We start from the raw sequence: 22,923 nt of genomic DNA, 5'->3' as shown, positions 1-22,923 counted from the left end.
ACACTTAGAGAGATCTGAGGGGTAAGCCTAGCAATTCTTTGAAAGTGATCAACAAAAACAGTGATAGACTATACTGGCAACCAATGCAAGGATGCTGAATGTGGGTTGATGTGGAGCACCTACAAATGACAGCTAAGACAAGAAGATCAATTCATACCTTGTGATTTTATTCCAAAAGGGAGAACATAATCGTGGATCTTGGAGAATCTTTTAAAATTTGGATCAAGGAACATGGGCACTGGTTTGGTGAACCTGGTGATGTAAAACAGAGCACAAGTTACAACAAGCGAGGGTGAAGAATTAGTCGCTATGAAGGAAATTTTGTTCAAAACCCTTAGGGCCCCTATGTGGACCTTCACATGAACCCTGCAGATGGGCTGATGGGAGAATACTTAAGAGGATTAGGAATGTGTTTTCAGATAATCCAGTGCATGTCTATGACTTTACCTGCACAGAGAGGAGGTCACAGACAAGCATGAGGAGGAGGAGGAGGGGGTTACTTGTGTTATGGAGAAGGTTAACATATTTGTGAAAGTATGCTTGTTCATAATTTTCTCATTTTAACTAAGGAATGAGTGGTTATTGAAATACTAGAGATATGCTAACACGCCATCTTGGAGAGCTGATATGAGACCTTTGCTGTAAGTAGTGAGTTGCAGGACCATTCTTCAAAGAAGCCTCAGGGATGTCAATATACTGTTAGGGACTATCATATTGGAATGTGAAACTGTCATGAGGGAGCAGTATTTCCACCATAGGATACATGGTCCTGAGAAATGGTCCTAGTATCCATGGTGGTTTTATAATCACTGGACCGAAAGACTCCCATGAAATGGCTGCCGATACAATTCCAAATGGAAAGAGAGAGGGATGAGTCTACAGCCACCTGAAAAAGGGAATGATGAGCTCTCCTGTAATTGTTTCTCTGTAATTATTTTTAGAATAAGTGAATGGCAAGTATATACATTACTTGTTGTCACTATGTAGTTATGATGTTAAACTAAGGATGAAGGCTAGTAAAAGGTTTACATTTCAACAACGCTGGTAGAACATAATCTTCTTCTTTTTTTTTGGACTTTCACCCCTTTTCCTCCCCAATTGTACTTGGTCAGTTACCCCACTCTTCTGAGCCATCCCGGTCTCTGCCCACCCCCTCTGCTCATCTGGGGAGGGCTGCAGACTACCACGTCTCCTCCGATACATGTGGAGTCACCAGCCGCTTCTTTTCACCTGACAGTGAGGAGTTTCACCAGGGGGACGTAGCGCGTAGGAGGATCACGCTATTCCCCTCAGTTACCCCCTCCCCCTGAACAGGCGCCCCGACTGACCAGAGGAGGCAGTGCAGCGACCAGGACACATACTCACATCCGGCTTCCCACCCACAAACATGGCCAATTGAGTCTGTAGGGACACCCAACCAAGCCGGAGGTAATACGGGGATTCGAACTGCTGATGCCCATGTTGGTAGGCAACGGAATAGACCGCCATGCCACTCAGATGCCCTTGAACAAATAACTTTTAAGATAATAAGCAAAATGTAACTTACCCTGATAGAAATGTCCTACAGAGATCCTTTTATAGGCATCACTATCCTAGCTAGAATGTGGACTATCTCAAGTAAGTTACACTGGTTTCTGAGACCATGAAAAAGACCTTCATCTCAGTTAGTAATTATTAAGGGACATGCTGATAACAGCATTATTAATTTGCATGTAATGTTAATGTATCTAGTGAAATTCATGAGCAACTGGTAAAACTCCTGAGTCTGACAATTCAGTCTACATAGATGCAGGATTTTAGCTGGCTGGCGACTAACTGCAGTATAGTTAAGGTGTGCTCAATTGTGCATGTTAAATCCAGATGAGTGAACTATATTATCAATTTCGCACTCCAGGCACCTTGTACACGTTATGCTCTATTTAATGCACACATCTGTCTCCACTTTAAGACATGAGGCCTTGGATGCGCAGCCACAGCATAAAACCCATCATTCAGGACTTGCTCTTGATGCTGGTGGTTTTCCATATCACAATCCCAGAGAATTTTATATAAGAACACATTGGCACGAGAGCTACAAATCCAGTACCACTGTACCAGATTTTACAAATACACCGATGAGCGACCCCAGAGCCGCAATCACTATGTCCCGGTTCACTGTTAAAAGGAATGCATCAAATTCTGTTGAAATGAAATTTAGGAATCAGGAACACTTTGTCATTTCATTTCATGTACTTGTATTTGAAATGTATGTGAAATGAAATGAAACAAAATGCTGTTTCCCCCAGCACACAGCAGTGCAACACAAAGACAAAAACACATCAAAAAACTACAAGAACACACATATCAAAACTAACACATATATCCAAACTAAACAAAAAAAATCACTGACCAAGAGAACGAACACCAGCCAGGATGACTGCTGGAACTGCCGGTCTGCATGGGCTAACAGTTAGCCTAGCCTGCCCCGCTTCCGTGTCCTGTCAGACCGCCCTCCGTGTTTCCTCCTCGGGCACAACTCCAGGCAGGAGCCATGGTCCCTGAGCCCACCGGACGCAGCAGACCAAGTTCTCCCAGCCGATCCAGCGCCAGCCCTCCCAGCCACACACCCTTGACACACCTCCCCGCACTTCACACGACGACGTCAAAAACACGACAGTCAACACTAGGTGAGGCTGCTGCGAGACCACCCTCGGTGTTACTGGAACTTCCTGTCTGCATGGGCTAGCAGTTAGCTTAGCCTGCCCCGCTTCCGCATCCTGTCAGACCACCCTCAGTGTTACCTCCTCGGGCACAGCTCCGGGCAAGGCCGTGGTCCCTGGGCCCACAGGACGCAACAACAAGCGTTCCCAGCCGATCCAGCATCAGCTCTCCCAGCCATCAAACGAAGACAAAACTTAGACACAGACGTGGACAAAGACACTGCATGGACGGTACTGGGTGAGGCCATTGCAATTGTGAACTCGCACCGCCATCTTCCCACACCGGTACTGGGTGAGACTGCTGCAAACATGAATTTGTGCTGCCATCTTCAGTGACACCACATTGACACACGCTTATTAATGAAAATTGGTGAAACCATGTGGTCAGAAAAATAAAATGGAAAAATGCAAAACGAGAATCTAAGATGAATCAGATTTGACAGGGCAATAAATAAACAGCTGATGCTACTGGCAGATCAGCTAGACAAGACTTGGTTGGGATACGGGGATAAACAGTTCACTCCACACATTCTCCGCTAAGAGACTGATGGGGGTGAACCCAGAAAGACAATCTTATAAGATAAACCATACTCGTAATAACATTAGGAATAACATGCGCCCAAATATTTCATTAACAAAAAGCTTTCCTTCATCAGTATAAGTCTAAAAACGCCATATTTGTCTAAACAATATAACAGAGCTCGTAAGTACTCCAGAAAGATAAAGACCTTCAGATAAAGTTGGTTTGGAACAGTGACGGTGAACGCAGCTCTGTCAGATGAACCAATGAGGCAGTTCTATCACAAACCCAGTCTAACGTTTGCTTTGGGAAAACAGCAGGAACGTTGCAAACTTGACGGAAAGTGTTGCTTTAACCCCAGCAGCCCGTCCAGCTCTGGCAACTTAATTCTTCTTTTCATGTGTAATATCACATAATGAAGACCAAACGAGCTTTGATTTGCCAAAACAAAACAAGTGCTAATCAGCAAATGTTGGAATATCTACAAAAAAATTAAGCAGCAGAGGTAGGTGTGTGTGTGTGTGTGTGTGTATATATATATACACACACACACACACACACACACACACACAAACACACACACACACACACACATATATATATATATATACACTACCGTTCAAAAGTTTGGGATCACATTGAAATGTCCATATTTTTGAAGGAAAAGCACTGTACTGTTCAATGAAGATAACTTAAAACTAGTCTTAACTTTAAAGAAATACACTCTATACATTGCTAATGTGGTAAATGACTATTCTAGCTGCAAATGTCTGGTTTTTGGTGCAATATCTACATAGGTGTATAGAGGCCCATTTCAAGCAACTATCACTCCAGTGTTCTAATGGTACAATGTGTTTGCTCATTGGCTCAGAAGGCTAATTGATGATTAGAAAACCCTTGTGCAATCATGTTCACACATCTTAAAACAGTTTAGCTCGTTACAGAAGCTACAAAACTGACCTTCCTTTGAGCAGATTGAGTTTCTGGAGCATCACATTTGTGGGGTCAATTAAACGCTCAAAATGGCCAGAAAAAGAGAACTTTCATCTGAAACTCGACAGTCTATTCTTGTTCTTAGAAATGAAGGCTATTCCATGCGAGAAATTGCTAAGAAATTGAAGATTTCCTACACCGGTGTGTACTACTCCCTTCAGAGGACAGCACAAACAGGCTCTAACCAGAGTAGAAAAAGAAGTGGGAGGCCGCGTTGCACAACTGAGCAAGAAGATAAGTACATTAGAGTCTCTAGTTTGAGAAACAGACGCCTCACAGGTCCCCAACTGGCATCTTCATTAAATAGTACCCGCAAAACACCAGTGTCAACATCTACAGTGAAGAGGCGGCTGCGGGATTCTGGGCTTCAGGGCAGAGTGGCAAAGAAAAAGCCATATCTGAGACTGACCAATAAAAGAAAAAGATTAAGATGGGCAAAAGAACACAGACATTGGACAGAGGAAGACTGGAAAAAAGTGTTGTGGATGGATGAATCCAAGTTTGAGGTGTTTGGATCACAAAGAAGAACGTTTGTGAGACGCAGAACAAATGAAAAGATGCTGGAAGAATGCCTGACGCCATCTGTTAAGCATGGTGGAGGTAATGTGATGGTCTGGGGTTGCTTTGGTGCTGGTAAGGTGGGAGATTTGTACAGGGTAAAAGGGATTCTGAATAAGGAAGGCTATCACTCCATTTTGCAACGCCATGCCATACCCAGTGGACAGCGCTTGATTGGAGCCAATTTCATCCTACAACAGGACAATGACCCTAAACACACCTCCAAATTGTGCAAGAACTATTTAGAGCAGAAGCAGGCAGCTGGTATTCTATCGGTAATGGAGTGGCCAGCGCAGTCACCAGATCTGAACCCCATTGAGCTGTTGTGGGAGCAGCTTGACCGTATGGTACACAAGAAGTGCCCATCCAACCAATCCAACTTGTGGGAGCTGCTTCTGGAAGCGTGGGGTGCAATTTCTCCAGATTACCTCAACAAATTAACAGCTAGAATGCCAAAGGTCTGCAATGCTGTAATTGCTGCAAATGGAGGATTCTTTGACGAAAGCAAAGTTTGATGTAAAAAAAAATCTTATTTCAAATACAAATCATTATTTCTAACCTTGTCAATGTCTTGACTCTATTTTCTATTCATTTCACAACATATGGTGGTGAATAAGTGTGACTTTTCATGGAAAACACAAAATTGTTTGGGTGATCCCAAACTTTTGAACGGTAGTGTATATATATATATATATATATATATATATATATATATATATATATATATATATATATATGATCCTGTGGGGAATGAGAGGCAGCAGGAAGGGGGATGATGTGGTCGGTCCTGTTTTCATCTCAGGAGGCATCAGACATGTTAATAACTCAACGAAGGTTGAAAAAGTTCATCTGGGTACAACGTTGTATCCAGATGAACTGATTCAACCTTCGTTGAGTTCCTTACCTGGGTTATTGAGCATGCATAAAGACTTTTTAATCACCCCCGTCTCATGAGGAAAATCCTCCTGCGTTATTTTAGCAGGTCAGGATCTGGACTCTTTGCTGGCTCACTTCAAAAGCGAGGCTCTCTAAAAGCCCAGGTGGATTGAAGGGTTGCGTGTCTGTGGAGCTAAATGAGACCGGATGAGTGAGCCGGACTGAAGCTCTCTCATGCACCGAGAGAGCGTGGTGCAGCGGCTTGTGTGTGTGCTGCACTTGAGAGAGCTGCATCTTATGAGGCATATTTTTAGAAAGTGCTAAAAAGGATGTGCAGGTAAAAGGCTTTCATGGTGTGGAGGCCTTTCTGCTGTTCAATAATGCAGAGGCAGAAATGGGATCTTCCGCCTTTCGTGCCACTCGGAGCTCAGAGTGATTTCCATATGACAGCACTGTTCACACAGCTACACTGGCTTACACAACACAGGGTCACGGGCTAATGTTTATAAAATACCGTTTAATATTGTGACCCCTCTTCCTCCTACATTAACAATCCTACTGCGAAGACTTACTGCACAATTAATATGTGCAGCAAATAAAATCAAAATTAATTAAACAGTACTTTTGAAAGTAGACTTAACAAATCCATCCATTATCCAAACCAGTTATCCTGCTCTCAGGGTCGTGGGGATGCTGGAGCCTATCCCAGCAGTCATTGGGTGGCAGGTGGGGAGACACCCTGGACAGGCTGCCAGTCCATCAAAGGGCCGACACACACACACACACACACACACACACACACACACACACACACACAGCTAGGGACAATTTAGTACGGCCGATCCACCTGACCTTCATGTCTTTGGACTGTGGGAGGAAACCAGAGCCCCCAGAGGAAACCCACACAGACACGGGGAGAACATGCAAACTCCACACAGAGGATGATCCGGGATGACCTCCAAGGTTGGACTACCCCGGGGCTCGAACCCAGGACCTTCTTGCTGTGAGGCGACCGCACTAACCACTGCGCCACTGTGCCGCCTGTACACATATTTTACAAATAATTTTACCAAATTAGGCCACAGACAAAAAAAGTTAACACTATTTGAGAAAAAAAACCCCACAAAGAGTCCATTAGTATTGATCAGTTTTCAGGACATGGTTTTACTTGTGGATGAGGGGCCTCACGTCCTCAGGTGAAGCCTGGCCCACACAACAACATTTTTCAAATCTTAAAACATGTTGAAAATGTGAGAGACCCCAAACATAACAACATATAATCACACCTTTCCCTTTTTTTCTTTTTTTTTTTTTGGTCCTATGGTGTTTGGAGAGCAGACACACAATGATTTGGCCAAACCAGCACACCCCCACATTCACAGATTCCATGCAGCAATCAACACGATCAACCACAGTCCCGGGACTCTTGAAAGCCTCTTGCAATCACACCTGGATGAAATGTGACTTGTGCAGACACCGCCATGGCTGCTGTTGTGTTTTTGACTTCTACTGCTTCAGTGAGCTTGATTCCCAACTGGCTATCGGTGTTTCCTACATGACAGTGCACAAACTGCATCCTCAGTGTTCCTCCGGCTTCCCCTCAACACTACAGGGTGCTGGATCAGATCAGATTACACATATTGAACATGTTTAATATTTCCCATTCCCATCATCCGAACCGCTTATCCTGCTCTCAGGGTCGCGGGGATGCTGGAGCCTATCCCAGCAGTCATTGGGCAGCAGGAGGAGAGACACCCTGGACAGGCTACCAGGGAATCACACAGGGCCAACACACACACACACACCTAGGAACAATTTAGTACAGCCAAGTCACCTGACCTACATGTCCTTGGACTGTGGGAGGAAACCGGAGCACCCGGAGGAAACGCACGCAGACACGGGGAGAACATGCAAACTCCACACAGAGGATGACCGAGGACGTTCCCCAAGGTTGGACTACCCCAGGGCTTGAACCCAGGACCTCCTTGCTGTGAGGCAACTGCGCTAACCACTGCGCCACCGTGCCATGTGTAATATGATGCTTGTTATGTGCAAAACACTCGCCCTGATGCAGATAAACACTCGCCGAGCTGCAGATAAACACTCGCCCAGCTGCAGATAAACACTCGCCCTGATGCAGATAAACACTCGCCCAGCTGCAGATAAACACTCGCCCTGATGCAGATAAACACTCGCCGAGCTGCAGATAAACACTCGCCCAGCTGCAGATAAACACTCGCCCTGATGCAGATAAACACTCGCCCAGCTGCAGATAAACACTCGCCCTGATGCAGATAAACACTCGCCCAGCTGCAGATAAACACTCGGCCTGCTGCAGATAAGCACTCGCCCAGCTGCAGATAAACACTCGCCCAGCTGCAGATAAACACTCGCCCTGCTGCAGATAAACACTCGCCCAGCTGCAGATAAACACTCGGCCTGCTGCAGATAAGCACTCGCCCAGCTGCAGATAAACACTCGGCCTGCTGCAGATAAGCACTCGCCCTGCTGCAGATAAACACTCGCCCAGCTGCAAATAAACACTCGCCCAGCTGCAGAGAAACACTCGCCCTGCTGCAGATAAGCACTCGCCCTGCTGCAGATAAACACTCGCCCAGCTTTAGATAAACACTCGCCCTGCTGCAGATAAACACTTGCCCTGATGCAGATAAACACTCGCCCAGCTGCAGAGAAACACTCGCCCTGCTGCAGATAAACACTCGCCCAGCTGCAGATAAACACTCGCCCTGCTGCAGATAAACACTCCGCCGGATGCAGATAAACACTCACCCAGCTGTAGATAAACACTCGCCCTGCTGCAGATAAGCACTCGCCCAGCTGCAGATAAACACTCGGCCAGCTGCAGATAAACACTCGCCCTGCTGCAGATAAGCACTCACCCTGCTGCAGATAAACACTCACCCTGCTGCAGATAAGCACTCGTCCGGGTGCAGATAAACACTCGCCCAGCTTTAGATAAGCACTCGCCCTGCTGCAGATAAACACTCGCCCAGTTGCAGATAAGCACTCGCCCTGCTGCAGATAAACACTTGCCCTGATGCAGATAAACACTCGCCCAGCTGCAGAGAAACACTCGCCCTGCTGCAGATAAACACTCGCCCAGCTGCAGATAAACACTCGGCCTGCTGCAGATAAGCACTCGCCCTGCTGCAGATAAACACTCGCCCAGCTGCAGATAAACACTCGCCCTGCTGCAGATAAACACTCCGCCGGATGCAGATAAACACTCGCCCAGCTGCAGATAAACACTCGCCCTGCTGCAGATAAGCACTCGCCCAGCTGCAGATAAACACTCGGCCAGCTACAGAGAAACACTCGCCCAGCTGCAGAGAAACACTCGCCCTGCTGCAGATAAACACTCGCCCAGCTGCAGATAAACACTCCGCCGGATGCAGATAAGCACTCACCCAGCTGTAGATAAACACTCGCCCTGCTGCAGATAAGCACTCACCCAGCTGCAGATAAACACTCACCCAGCTGTAGATAAACACTCGCCCTGCTGCAGATAAGCACTCGCCCAGCTGCAGATAAACACTCGGCCAGCTGCAGATAAACACTCGCCCTGCTGCAGATAAGCACTCACCCTGCTGCAGATAAACACTCACCCTGCTGCAGATAAGCACTCGTCCGGGTGCAGATAAACACTCGCCCAGCTTTAGATAAGCACTCGCCCTGCTGCAGATAAACACTCGCCCAGTTGCAGATAAGCACTCGCCCTGCTGCAGATAAACACTTGCCCTGATGCAGATAAACACTCGCCCAGCTGCAGAGAAACACTCGCCCTGCTGCAGATAAACACTCGCCCAGCTGCAGATAAACACTCGGCCTGCTGCAGATAAGCACTCGCCCTGCTGCAGATAAACACTCGCCCAGCTGCAGATAAACACTCGCCCTGCTGCAGATAAAACACTCGCCCTTCTGCAGATAAACGATCGCCCTGCTGCAGATAAAACACTCGCCCTGCTGCAGATAAACGATCGCCCTGCTGCAGATAAGCAGGGATAAGACTGAAACGGCATATTTTCCCCTCTAAAGCCAGACGTCTATAAAGTCTGTACATGGCAGAGAGCTGTGTGATTGCACGGCTCCTTGTTTCCACATCTCCTTCTCTCCCTGTCTCTGTGGACGCTATTTAATGAGTTAATGAGGGTAATTCATGGCAGCTGGTATGCACCACTTACTTGGTTACCAGATTTGAATAGCCCAATCAGAGCCCTGAACCCGCCCAAAAAAAGCTCTTTTTTTCCAACTGCCATTTAGTAGAAGATTTGTCTGTCCGTCCGGTGTATGTATGTAATGATAATTAAGTTTATCAGAGCCATGTTTACCCACCAATCAAATAAAAAGTAGCCCAATCTGGTAACCCACCATGAACTGAGCACCATGTCCTAACTTCTACTCGCTGTGTAAGCGACCGACCAACAGCGAGCACACATTCAGCCAGTGACTGAACTGCCTGCTCTCAGTTAATCCATCCACTTCATTCAGTCATCTGCTTGAATACTTAGAAGGTATGGCAAAATACACACTTGCTAATGTGAATTACTGAGGGATTGTTACCATAAAACCAGTCAGACTGCTGCAAAGCCGGGCAGGCATGCTTAAGGTTCATGCTCATTCATTCTCGTTCTCTAATCCCCTGAACCCCAGTAAGCGGCCTTGCAGGCCAGATCCAGCCCACGACAGCCAAATGTCTGCCTGTGCCGACCCACTGGCACTAACGCACCTGTCATAACATGCGAAATAAAGTGCGCAACATGTGAAATAAAATGCGTGCTGCTCTACTTTATTATGACCTCACCCCACACTGTAACCTTGACCTATGCCATAGAGCGTGCGTAGACGTAAGACATACTCCACCCTTTCTACGGCCCCTGACTAGACAGAGCCGCACACCAGCTAAGTCACACATAATCAATAACTGTCTTAAACCAACAGCATGGCCTGCGCAAAAATATGGAAAGTTGACCAGGAAAACCGTCAGTTCAAATCTGACTGGACTGATCAGTTTTGTTTTATTTTACTGCACCACGCCAACGCCAAACCCACATGACCACACCAATGCCAAACTGACACGCTTGATATGCAAGCGGACCATAGCTGTCTGCAAAGCAGATGATCTCAAGTAGCACTTCAACACTATGAATACTGCCAGTTTAATGCCAACTACCCTACACAACCACACCACTGCAAACAAAAAACAGCAAACGTGATAACATCATACAAGCACTCCGTTTCTACTATCTGTAAATCAACATGGGCACAAGAGAGTGCAACAGCTGCATCACTGCATGCTTCATGGAGCCTTGCTGAAGCTAAGAAGCCATTCACTGATGCTGAGCTGATTGAAACGTGGGGAACTGATGTGGTTGGCGAAGTATTAAGTCATGATGAGAAAAACAAGAACACAACTGTGGGGCTATTAAAGCAGGGGTCATTGTCGGCTACCACGGCAACAAGAAGAGCTGAACTTTTAGCGGAGGAGTGTTTTTCCAATCTACTCACTGATTTGAAGAAAGCAGAAGCCATATAATGTAATGCTTATTATTATTATTATTGTTTCTTTCGTGTTTCCTGTTTTACATCCTGTAGAGCCGGATCCAAACTATGGACCTGGAAGTCTAGTCTAAGGTGGAAGTCTATTTGATGGATGGTGCCTTTCTTAGGATATGAGATGCTCCCAGTAGTGTGGTCTTCTGTAGTTCTTGTATTCTGATGTTACCTGGGATCCGTTGGGTGTATTTCTCCATCCCCTTTTTTACAAGACCCAGGGCTCCTATCACTACTGGTACTGTTGTGGTTTTTACAAGTCCCAGGGCTCCTATCACTACTGGTATTGTTGTGGTTTTTACAAGTCCCAGGACTCCTATCACTACTGGTACTGTTGTGGTTTTTACAAGTCCCAGGGCTCCTATCACTACTGGTATTGTGGTTTTAATTCCCCACATTCATTCAATCTCTTATTTCAAGGTCTTTATATTTGGACAGTTTTTCAGTTGCTTTTACTGAGGTGCTCCTTTCAGTCAGGATGGACATGTCGATGAGTAGGCAGCTTTTTTCTTTCTTGTTCTTGATCATGATGTCTGGTCTGTTGGCTTTTATCTCACGATCTGTCTGTACTAGCATGTCCCATAAGATTGTGATGTCGTCTCTTTCTGTTACAGTTTGGGGCTCGTGCTCGTACCATTTTTCTTTTGTGTTGGTGTTGAATTCCTTGCAGACGTTCCAGTGCAGTTATGTGGCGGCCTTGTTGTGTCTTTGTAGGTATTCAGTTTTGGCCAGCTCAGGGCAGCCTGCCACGATATGGTCAATGGTTTCCCGGAATTGACCACATATCCTGCATGCTGGGTCTGTGCCATCTTTGAGGATTTTGCTCCGGTAGTAATTGGTCTTGATGGCCTGGTCTTGGGCAGCGTTGATAAAGCCCTCTGTTTGGGAATCCAGCCCAGCTGTTTTGAGCCATTGGTTGGTCATATGTTGGTCTACATCTTTCTCACCGACTCTTTTTGGGTATTGCCTGTGCATTTGTTTCCCTACCCATTTTTTTTTTTTTTTCTAAAATTTATTTCTGATTTTCCCCTTTTTTCTCCCAATTTAGTGGCCAATTGATCCCTATTTTAATTCAAACACCCACCCTCGTATTGCATGCGTTCGCCAACTGCATCTCTCCGGCCGGCAGTCTCGAAGGAAAGCGCCTCCCCACTTTCGTGACAAGGCGAATCCAAGCCGAACCACTGTTTTTCCGACACACACAGAGACGCATTCACATGACGAACACAAGCCGACTCCGCCCCCCTCCCGAAGACAGCGTTGCCAATGATTGCTGCTTCATCGAGTCCGGCCATAGTCGGATCTGACGAGACCGGGGCGCGAACCCTCTACCCATTTTTGTTTAATTTGTTCTTGGGCGTGAAACTTTGCTTTGTGTTTGACTTTTCAGGCATGGATGGTTGGAGCTTCATTTCAGGTTGCAGTGTTTCAGGGAGGTTGAGCTCTCTTCTGAACATTGCAGCTTGGTTAGCTATGGAGTACTTTTTGTTTTGTTTTTCATGCTCTCTAGCAACCATGAGAGCAGGGTCATTTTTGGTGTTAAGGTACGTATCTAGGCCTATTGTTGTTGTTTTGTAGGCAGTTTCCAGTTGGATTAGACCCCTGCCACCCTCGTTTCTGGGGAGGTACAATCTATCCACATCTGATTTTGGGTGGTGCATCCTCTCTAAGGTGAGTATTTTTCTTGTTTTTCTATCTAGTTTCCTTATCTCTTCTAGTTTCCAGTCGACAATGTTGGAGCTGTAAGTTACGGCTGGTGTAGCCAGGGTGTTGATGACTTCCATTCAGTTGGATGCATTGAGTTCGGATTTTGTTACCATTCATATTCTTCAGTAGTACTCCTTTCTGATCTTTTCTTTCATTTTAGCATGTTGTACCCCGTCCCCTTCATTCACTCCCAGGTATTTGTATGTGCCTTCTTGTTCTAGGTCTTGGATGGTCTTACTATTACTATTACTATTATTATTATTATAATATCACTAGCCATAGACTCGTCCTGTGACTGACCCGGTATGGAACAGCTATCTGTGTTCAAAAATTTTGGGAAGAGCTATTTTGTTTGGTTTCTCTGCCTGGGCGCACAGCTGGGGAAATCATCTTTAATGAATTAAACACAGTTCTTTGAGAAGAATGGCTTGGATGTGAGCAAAATTGTGTGCGTTGTCACTGATCGGGCTCTGTCAATGGTGGGACAACACAAGGGCTTGGTAAGCAGGCTTGCCACTGTTAACCCAGCACTCTTAGCATTTCATTGCATTATTCACAAATCAGTGTTGTGCGCTACACTATGTGGGTAAATGAAAGAGGCGATGGATACTGTGACAAGACCGGTAAATTTCATTCACCCTGTCAGAGAATTGCTGGAGGAAATGTTCGTGAAACACAAGGATCTTTTGCTGCATAATGATGTTCACTCGGTGAGCAAAGGCCGTCTGTTGGAGAGGGTGTGCGACCTGCGCCATGAGTTTGTGTCATTTTTATCCGGACTGCAGAGCCAAAAAGCCCAAGAATATCAGAGGTTTTTAAGTGATAATAAGGTGACTTCCTCCATAAGAATGCCTACATTGCTAATTTGGTATAGAAAGGTGGCATTGCTGGAGTTCCAGGGTGCCTAGAACACACTGGAGTTTGTCACCCAGCTGATCAGGGAGGCGCACGAAGGGAAGGGTGACCGAATTGTGCTTTGGCTTGACCTTGCCAACACATACGGCTCAATACTCCACAAGCTGATCAAGACTACCCTGGACTGACACCATGTGCCCAGGAAGATCAAGGACCTCATCCTGAACTACTATGAAATTTCAGGCTCAAAGTCACTTCTGGGGACACATCTGACTGGTACTGGCTTGAGAAGGGGATTATAACTGGGTGTACCATCTCAGTTACACTCATCACCTTTGCCATGCCAAGGCAAAGCAGCTGAAATTTAGTGCAGAGGCCCTCTGTCCAAGTCTGGCGTTCAGCAGCCCCCCATCAGAGCCTTTATTGGATAACCTCACTGTCACCACATCATCAGTGTCTGGTAGTAGGTGGATCATCCAGGGTCTGGAGAAGCTCATCTCCTGGGCGAGGATGAATTGTAAACCAGCCAAATCCAGAGCCATGGTGTTGAAGAGGGGAAAAGTGGTGGACCTGGTTCGCTTCTTTTTAGATGGCATTGCAATCCCATCCATTACCGAGCAATCAGTCAAGAGTCTGGGCAAGGTCTTTGACTGTAGCCTTAGGGATAAAGCGACAATCCAAGCAACCATCAAGCAGCTTGAGACTTGGCTCACCACAGTAGACAAGTCTGGCCAACCTGGCACGTTCAAGGCTTGGACTTACCAACATGGGATCGTACCCCGAGTCCTCTGGCCTCTGCTGGTTTACGATGTAACCCTGTCGACAGTGGAGACCTGGGAGAGGAAGATCAGTAGCTACCTCTGGAGATGCCTGGGTCTGCCAGACACCCTTAACAGTGCAGCACTGTATGGAAGGAGCAACAAACTCCAGCTCCCTATCAGCAGACTTGACGAGGAGTTCAGGGTTTCTCGCACACGAGAGGCACTGCTCTATTGGGACTTGTGGCATCAGCAGGCATTATTGGTGTGGACATGCAGGAAGTGGAGAGCCCATGAAGGCCTGGAGATAGCAGAGTCTCAGCTGAGACACAGGGCTTTGGTGGGAACGGTGGCAACTGGATAGGCAGGGTTGGGAGCCATCCTACAACCTCGCTATGATAAGGCCCATTGTAAGGACAGACGCTATCTAGTCCTGAAGGAGGTGTGGGCAGGTGTCGAGGAGGAAAGGACCAGCAGAATGGTGGGCATGCGGCAGCAGGAAGCATTGACAATGTGGTAGGGTGCACTGGAGAGGAAGATATCCAGGGCAGATATCTGGCAGATAGACCCACAGCAGATCAAGTGAATGGTACAAGCCATGTATGATGCTCTGCCAAGCCCAGCAAATCTCCATCTCTGGGGAAGAATGATTCTCCATCATGTCTTCAGTGACCTCAAAAAGGTTCACTCGAGCACATCCTCAGCAGCTGCTCATCAGCCCTAGGGGAGGGCCAATACCACTGGCGACATGACCAGGTGCCGAAGTCAGTCACAGAGGGCATCTCCAAAGCCGTGGCCAACAACAAAGAGGCCTGCAGACAGAGGAACATTGCCTTTGTCAGGGCTGGTGAGCAGCCTCTGTCACAGTCAAGATCAGCCGCTTGTCTCCTCACCTCTGTATCAGACTGGGAGCTGCGAGTCGACTTGGGGGGGGGGGGCACATTAAGGCAAATGAACGGAAGCAATCCAACCAGATGGAAAAGGCAAATGAACTGAAGCAACCCAAGTACCAGAAGCTGGTGGATCAGTGCTCGAGGAGATGCTGAAAGGCGTGTTTTGAGCCCATTGAAGTAGGGTCCGGAGGCTTTGCTGGCCACTCACTGTGCAAAGTCTACACTCTACTTGGCATCACTGGGGCTGCAAAAAGGGAAGCCATAAAGTCTACCATGGAGGCTGCAGAGAGGGCTTCCAGATGGCTTTGGATCAGAAGGAGTGATCTGTGGGCCAATGCTGCTGAGACACAAGCCAGGACCTGATCAACCCTGGCTGGGTTGTCTGAGCAGCAAGAGTGTATGATGTTTAAAGAACCAAAACACCTGAGGCTCTCAGGAAACTGATGATGTGTCCCAGTGCATCCTAATATGTATCTTCGAATCATGGCATATGTTATTTTTGTGTGTGACATCATCCATCCATCCATCCATTATCCAAAATGCTTATCCTGCACTCAGGGTCGTGGGGATGCTGGGGCCTATCTCAGCAGTCATTGGGCGGCAGGCGGGGAGACACCCTGGACAGGCCGCCAGACCATCACACAGGGCAATAATACAATAATAGAAATAAATAAATATAATAATATAATAATAAAAGAACTAGTGTTTATTGAATTGTTACTAGTGAAAAATAGTGACTAGTCATAATTACTAACTAGTGCTTATTCTAATAGAGCTAGAGTCTAATTTTTAGTTACTAGTCGTCTTACTTAATTTAGCTGATTAGGCTGATTTAGAAAGTATTGTAACCGATCATGTCTCATCTAAATAACCTTAATCTGCAAGAACCACACTGTTGCTGACATGTACGAGGCAGTTGAAGCTTTCCGGTCAAAGCTGAACCTTTTGGAGAGAGACATTCACGGGAGAAAGTTACACTTTCCACATCTGCGGGAGCATTGCCAAAACAACGAAATGGGGGAGGATCCAACAATGAAGCATTTCATGACGAGCCTGGCAGAAAACTTCAAGGAATAATTTGAAAGCACCCCTAAACTCTTAGGTGACATCCTTCTCTTCCTGAGACAGCCATTCTCGGTTTTGGCTGACGGCCAGTGGTCTGCAGAGGTAAAGAGGCTGGTACCATCCATAGATGAAGCAAGTCTTCAGATGGAGGTCTTGGAGATGGGAACATCTGGTTTGCTCAAAGCACAACACAAGGATGTTAGGTTGAGTGGCTTTTGGATCAGCGTGGTTCCCCAAGCTCGATTCAAAAACATGAGAGCTACTGCAATGTTCCGACTCACAATTTTCCCCTCCACATACACATGAGTCATCGTTTCCTTCAATGAACTCAATCAAGAACCAGGAAAGAAACAGACTCTCCAATGCACATCTTGGCCAGTGCCTCAGGCTTGCCGCAGCAAAACAAAGATCTGACATCAGAAGGCTTGCCTCATCCTGTTGCTCTCACTTCTTTCACTTATTGGTGAAATAACATCTGGATGAATAAATTATTCTGATTCTGATTTATTTTTGTCAATTTGTACATTATTAGATGGTTGGTTTTGGACTTATTTTGTTTCAAGAATGCATTTTTTTTCTTGTGTCACCCTCAACACAGGCTTTAAGAATCCCAGGCCTAAATTATTACTCCTACTACTACCATTACCACCACCACTACTACTACTAGTAGTACTACTACTACTAGTACTAATAACAATAATGATAATAATAATAATCGTAATAGCAGCAACAACAACATCAGCACATAAAACAACTTTTGCTGGCGCAATGGAAAAAAACATTGTGGCCGTTGGCTTGGCATGCATGACATGAATTGGCCCTTGGGGAAAACTAATTGGGGAACCCTGCTCTAATCTCTAGAATCTGTATGGTATCTTGAATTTCAACATCTCCTGCTTTCGGTTCATCATGGGGTCTGTTGTAACCAAATCTATTTGTTGAAAGTTCAACATGTCCACGTGCAAGTAAGTTGGTCTTTTGTGTCATTTCACAAATTGCACATCACTGTTAAAAACAGCTGGTTTACCAGTCGTAGCTAAGTACGAACAATGAGTGAAATGGGAAGGGACTGTAATCTGATTTCCACCTGGTTACCGGTGACAGCTTTTTTGACAAGTGTACTATGTGGATAAATCACATGATAACACACTGTGAACAACAGTCACATGGTAATGCATGTAAATGGAGTATTAGACCTTCAATGTTTACACAGCGGTAACTACAGGTGGGATGATATGCTCAGCTCACGAATATGACACTGTCACGATACTTTGCCCACGATTATGATTAAATCACGATTACGATTGAATCACGATATTCTGCAATTCTCGATGCACTGCGAGTTAATTCATCTATGATACATCACGATATCTGTGTAACTGAAGAAAAAATACCACTAAAAAGGCAAAAAAACAGGAATTGTGTATCTATTCACTGCATATTCACTCACTGTCAGTTTCACAGAATGACGAACAAAATAAAACAAAAGGCTAAACTGCCAGAAAGCAGAACAGTTCTGTGCAAATTAGGTACTTTAAAGAATACAAAAAAAACAAAAACAAAAAACAAATGAATGCAAAATTACATGCTGTAGTGCATAACAAGCATAACCAGTATTAGATGAGAAAAAGAGAACAAATCTCTCTGACCAAGGCACTCCGTGTAATAAAAATGCCTGAAGAAGGCCCGAGCCGCTAAGCGTGGGCATTTTTAGGTCCTTTTTGGATATGTCCAAGTTCCAATAAAGACATTTTAATTACACGGAGTGCCTTGGTCAGAGAGATTTGTTCTCTTTTTCTCATCTGAAACTACTAACCTTGGACCAAAGAGCACCCAACAAAAATATATTACTTAACTACAGAGAGGACTGAGCATGCCACTGACTCCAAACACATAACCAGTATTACTTTATGTAAACCTGGACACATTTCAGTGCTTACGAACTTGTTTTATGTAAACATGGACACGTTTCAGTTACTAAACTTGCATATTCTTCTTCAGGGACAGCAGCTGATCAACATGCTCAGAAGTGAGCACAATCCTCTGAACAGTGATTATGTCACCAGCAGTCGAAAAGTGCGTCTCTGATTGTCTTTTCTCTCCCGCTATCAGCCATTTGAGCGGGCTTCTTCATGCACGGGTCGCACGCATGCTTCTTCCGTTCACCTACTTGTTCATGTATTTTACCCGCGTTCATCTGATTAGCGCCACCATGAAGAGTCTTGAAATAGGGACTTTGGTAAGATAAATGGTAACAGGTGGAGAAATCCATTTAAACGCTTGCATGTTTTAACAAAAACGTTGATTTCTGACGCCAGTGAATCGATTACACATTGCGCGAGGAAGTATCGTGATGCGTTGCCGCATCGATATTTTGTCACACCCCTAGCGGTAACAGCCACAATATAAGTACAATTTTCACTAATCAGCAGCACATTATGATTGTGTGCTTGTGATAGGTTTATTTGCAGATCCAGGGGAATACAATATAGTAAGGCCACCTCCCCTTTTTTTTCTCCCCAATTGTATCCGGCCAATTACCCCACTCTTACGAGCCGTCCCGGTCGTTGCTCCAGCCCCTCTGCTGATCTGGGGAGGGCTGCAGACTACCACATGTCTCCTCCGATACATGTGGAGTCACCAGCCGCTTCTTTTCACCTGACAGTGAGGAGTTTCACCAAGGGGACATAGCACGTGGGAGGATCATGCTATTCCCCCTCCCCACCGAACAGGTGCCCTGACCAACCAGAGGAGGTGCTAGTGCAGCGACCAGGACACATGCCCACATCAAGCTTCCCACCCGCAGACACGGCCAATTGTGTCTGTAGGACGCCTGACCAAGCCGGAGGTAACACGGGGATTCAATTCGGCAATCTCCGTGTTGGTAGGCAACGGAATAGACTGCTACGCTACCCGGATACCCATTCTATATGAAAATTTATCTTTTAGTGTCAGTTAATCTAAATAATTAAAAAATGCACAGTCATATGCAGACGGGATACTGGACATGGTCTCAACTGTGGCTTAAGGTATTCTGTAAACTTACATTTGTGTTCACGTTTTATTTATTCATTTGTTTGACAGTGCAGAGCAATAACCAGGAGGTAAAAATATTCATGTCCCACAACGACCAACACAGTAAATAAATCTGTATCAACATGTTTTTTTGCACAGATCTGTAACTGGAATTGTGTCCCATTTGGACAACTGGTAACCAGCAAAAGTCACATTAACTTATCTTAAGCTTATTTTAAAGTGTTCCCCCCCACCATTCTTTTTTTATATTGTTAAGAGTATTTTTGGTGGCATTATCCACCAGCAGTCCTTTGAGTGTTAAACTTTGCCTCGATTGCCCCTGCCTGGAGCTGTGCCCGAGGAGGAAACACTAAGGGTGGTCTGACAGGACGCAGAAGTGGGGTAGTCTAGGCTAACTGCTAACCCATGCAGACCGGCAGTTCCGACAGTCATCCTGGCTGGCGTTCGTTCCCTTGGACAGTGATTTTTTTTTAATTTTTTAGTTTGGATATATGTGTTAGTTTAGAGATATGTGTTAGTTAGCATGTGTGTTCTTGTAGTTTTTGAATGTGTTTTTTTTCCTTTGTGTTGCACCGATTTGGGCTGGGTGAACAGATAAAGGGACCGGGTGATGAATCTTATGCCGGGTGATAATGGCTAGGTGGTAATATGTTATATTTCTGAGTAGGGGGAATATCACAGCATAACTAGAAGCATATGTGAGGGGGTAACACTGAGGATTACAGATAGATGGGCTGCTCAGCCACTAGCTGGGCATGACTCACTCTGCCAGTCGTTTGACCAACAGTCTGGGGTCAACAGTCTGGGGTCAGGACACCTATGACTTCACGGCTGCCAGTCTCAAGATGTCGCTCAGCGCACAGAGGCTCGGTAGTCCTTCTGTACAACGAAACCACTTTCCCATTAAGGGGGAGTTTCCTGGAATGAGGAGAATCATTCCCACTAGAGTGAGGGTCATCTGTTGCATCTCAGATGAACTGATAATCTGTGGCGCTTTACTGTGCTCTATTGTGGGGCAACGCTACAAAGGCATGTACTGAGAAGCATGGGATAAGAAACCGCCGCAGAGTGGAATAGAATGCTCCGGTCATGCAGGACGGGGAAAAGTGAACAAGCTTGTTGTCAAAGCACTGCCATAGTCTCAAACATGCAGAACAAAAGCATGTTCAGTGAAACGTTCAGCATTCAGAATCCAAACAACAGTGATGACTGAACTCTGGACATTTGCATTTATTTGTATTTTTTACTGGCAGGTAATGTAAATAAAGGATTACATAGTATGCTCTAAAATGAAATGCAAACAAACAGGAAGGTGTATTCTTACTTTGGATAAATAGCAGTCATCTTGGCAGTTGTGAAACCAGGCTTACAAGCATCCTTACTCAGATTGCCATACTTGTATTTCAGCTCCAAAGGCCTGTGATAGGGAGAGAAATAATGTCAAGCAATGAAGTAAAGTTTGGGAAATCTTAAGAGTCACCGGAAGTAAGGGGTAGTTGTTTTTGCTACACAATGTGTGCTTGACTTAGTCTAGTTTTTCTTGGGATAGTGTAAAGTCCATGTCAGAGATAAGATAAAAACATTGTAGGTCATTTGCAAGTAAATGGGTAAACGGTTTATTATGTAAATGGGTAAGGGAGCTACTTGTTTTAATATAGTCATTCAGCTGTAAAACATTGTGAGGTGAAACATCAGACTTAGATGGCCACCAGTCTTCCTGAGGTCACTTGGATCGACAAAAACATGCATCTGTTTTTGTTCAATATTGATTTAGTAAAGTGTAGAATTAAAAATTATTTAATGCAAAACAAATTATGTAGAATGAGTTTATACATATATACATATATATTATTATATTATTATATTTATAATTTATAACATTTATAATATATATTTATATCATTTATATATATAAAAATATGTATTATGACATTTATTATATATTAATATATTTACATTATTTATATATATTTTATATATTACAGCCCAATGACTGCTGGGATAGACTCCAGCATCCCGCGACCCCAACTGGGATAAGCGGCTTGGATAATGAATGAATGAATGTATATATTACTTTACAAAAACACCTGAATTATTTATATAATAATTTACATTAATTTTAATGATTTACAAACATTTTTAATAATTTGCATGAATTTTAATCTGTATCTGTTGAATGCATGAAAAATAGTACGATTCAAATGCCTTTAGTAGTGGTTCTGCTGAAGCAGCAGTGGTAAGTGGGGGTGCACTGTGACTGCGGAGTGGATCCAGGAGGAAATGGTCTATAACAGAGACCCAGCAGACAGAAGACGTCATTGTCTGCTCTATCTCACAGTCAGCCCTTGACGCAAAATGGTTTTAAGCAGAGTTGAATGAGAACACAAGGGGTGCACCAAATTGTGCAGTCAATATCAATTTCAACATATAGTGTGACAAACACTCAGCATCGCACCTCAAATAATAGCCACATCTCATTATTAATGACAGTTTACTGTCTTACTATCAATAACCACTTCAATCCCTTATTATCAATAACCACTTCAATCCCTTACTATCAATAACCACTTCAATCCCTTACTATCAATAACCACATCAATCCCTTACTATCAGTAACCACTTCAATCCCTTACTATCAGTAACCAATTCAATCCCTTACTATCAATAACCACATCAATCCCTTACTATCAGTAACCACTTTAATCCCTTACTATCAATAACCACATCAATCCCTTACTATCAGTAACCACATCAATCCCTTACTATCAGTAACCACTTCAATCCCTTACTATCAATAACCACATCAATCCCTTACTATCAGTTACCACATCAATCCCTAACTATCAGTAACCACTTCAATCCCTTACTATCAATAACAACATCAATCCCTTACTATCAGTAACCACTTCAATCCCTTACTATCAGTAACCACTTCAATCCCTTACTATCAATAACCACTTCAATCCCTTACTATCAATAACCAGTTCAATTCCTTACTATCAGTAACCACTTCAGCCAGAATACCTATCAGATACATGATCTTTGTTTCTCTTCTGCATTGGTGTGTGTGTGTGTGTGTGGGGGGGGGGTCAGAGCTACTTTATAGTATATAGTATTTTATATTTTTGAATTATGTTTGAGTCATTGTAATCACACAGGTAAAGGCAATCACACAGGTAACGATGATTACACAGGTAAAGGCAATCACACAGGTAAAGGTGATCACACCGGTAAAGGCAATCACACAGGTAAAGGTGATCACACAGGTAAAGGTGATTACACAGATAAAGGCAATCACAGGTAAAGGTGAACACACAGGGTAAGGCGATCACACAGGTAAAGGTAATCACACAGGTAAAGGCTATCACACAGGTAAAGGTGAATACACAGGT

At 44.7% G+C, this 22,923-nt stretch overlaps 1 protein-coding gene across 2 annotated transcripts in view; it reads right to left on the bottom strand.

The window, feature by feature from the left end:
- Positions 1-22,923, bottom strand: part of st3gal3a (ST3 beta-galactoside alpha-2,3-sialyltransferase 3a) — a 121,905-nt gene that overhangs the window by 71,646 nt on the left and 27,336 nt on the right. For both annotated transcript variants that reach the window (XM_056276100.1, XM_056276101.1), the window contains exons 4-5: positions 20,856-20,948; positions 158-252 (exon numbers count right to left, since the gene is read on the bottom strand). In XM_056276100.1, coding sequence (XP_056132075.1) covers positions 158-252; positions 20,856-20,948 — 188 coding nt within the window. The remainder of the gene's footprint in view (positions 1-157; positions 253-20,855; positions 20,949-22,923) is intronic.

This window comes from Lampris incognitus, chromosome 3 (assembly GCF_029633865.1).
Source record: "Lampris incognitus isolate fLamInc1 chromosome 3, fLamInc1.hap2, whole genome shotgun sequence".
NCBI lineage: Eukaryota > Metazoa > Chordata > Actinopteri > Lampriformes > Lampridae > Lampris > Lampris incognitus.
The sequence above is the reverse complement of the archived record's forward strand: the minus strand, read 5'-3'. Positions and strand labels throughout refer to the sequence as shown.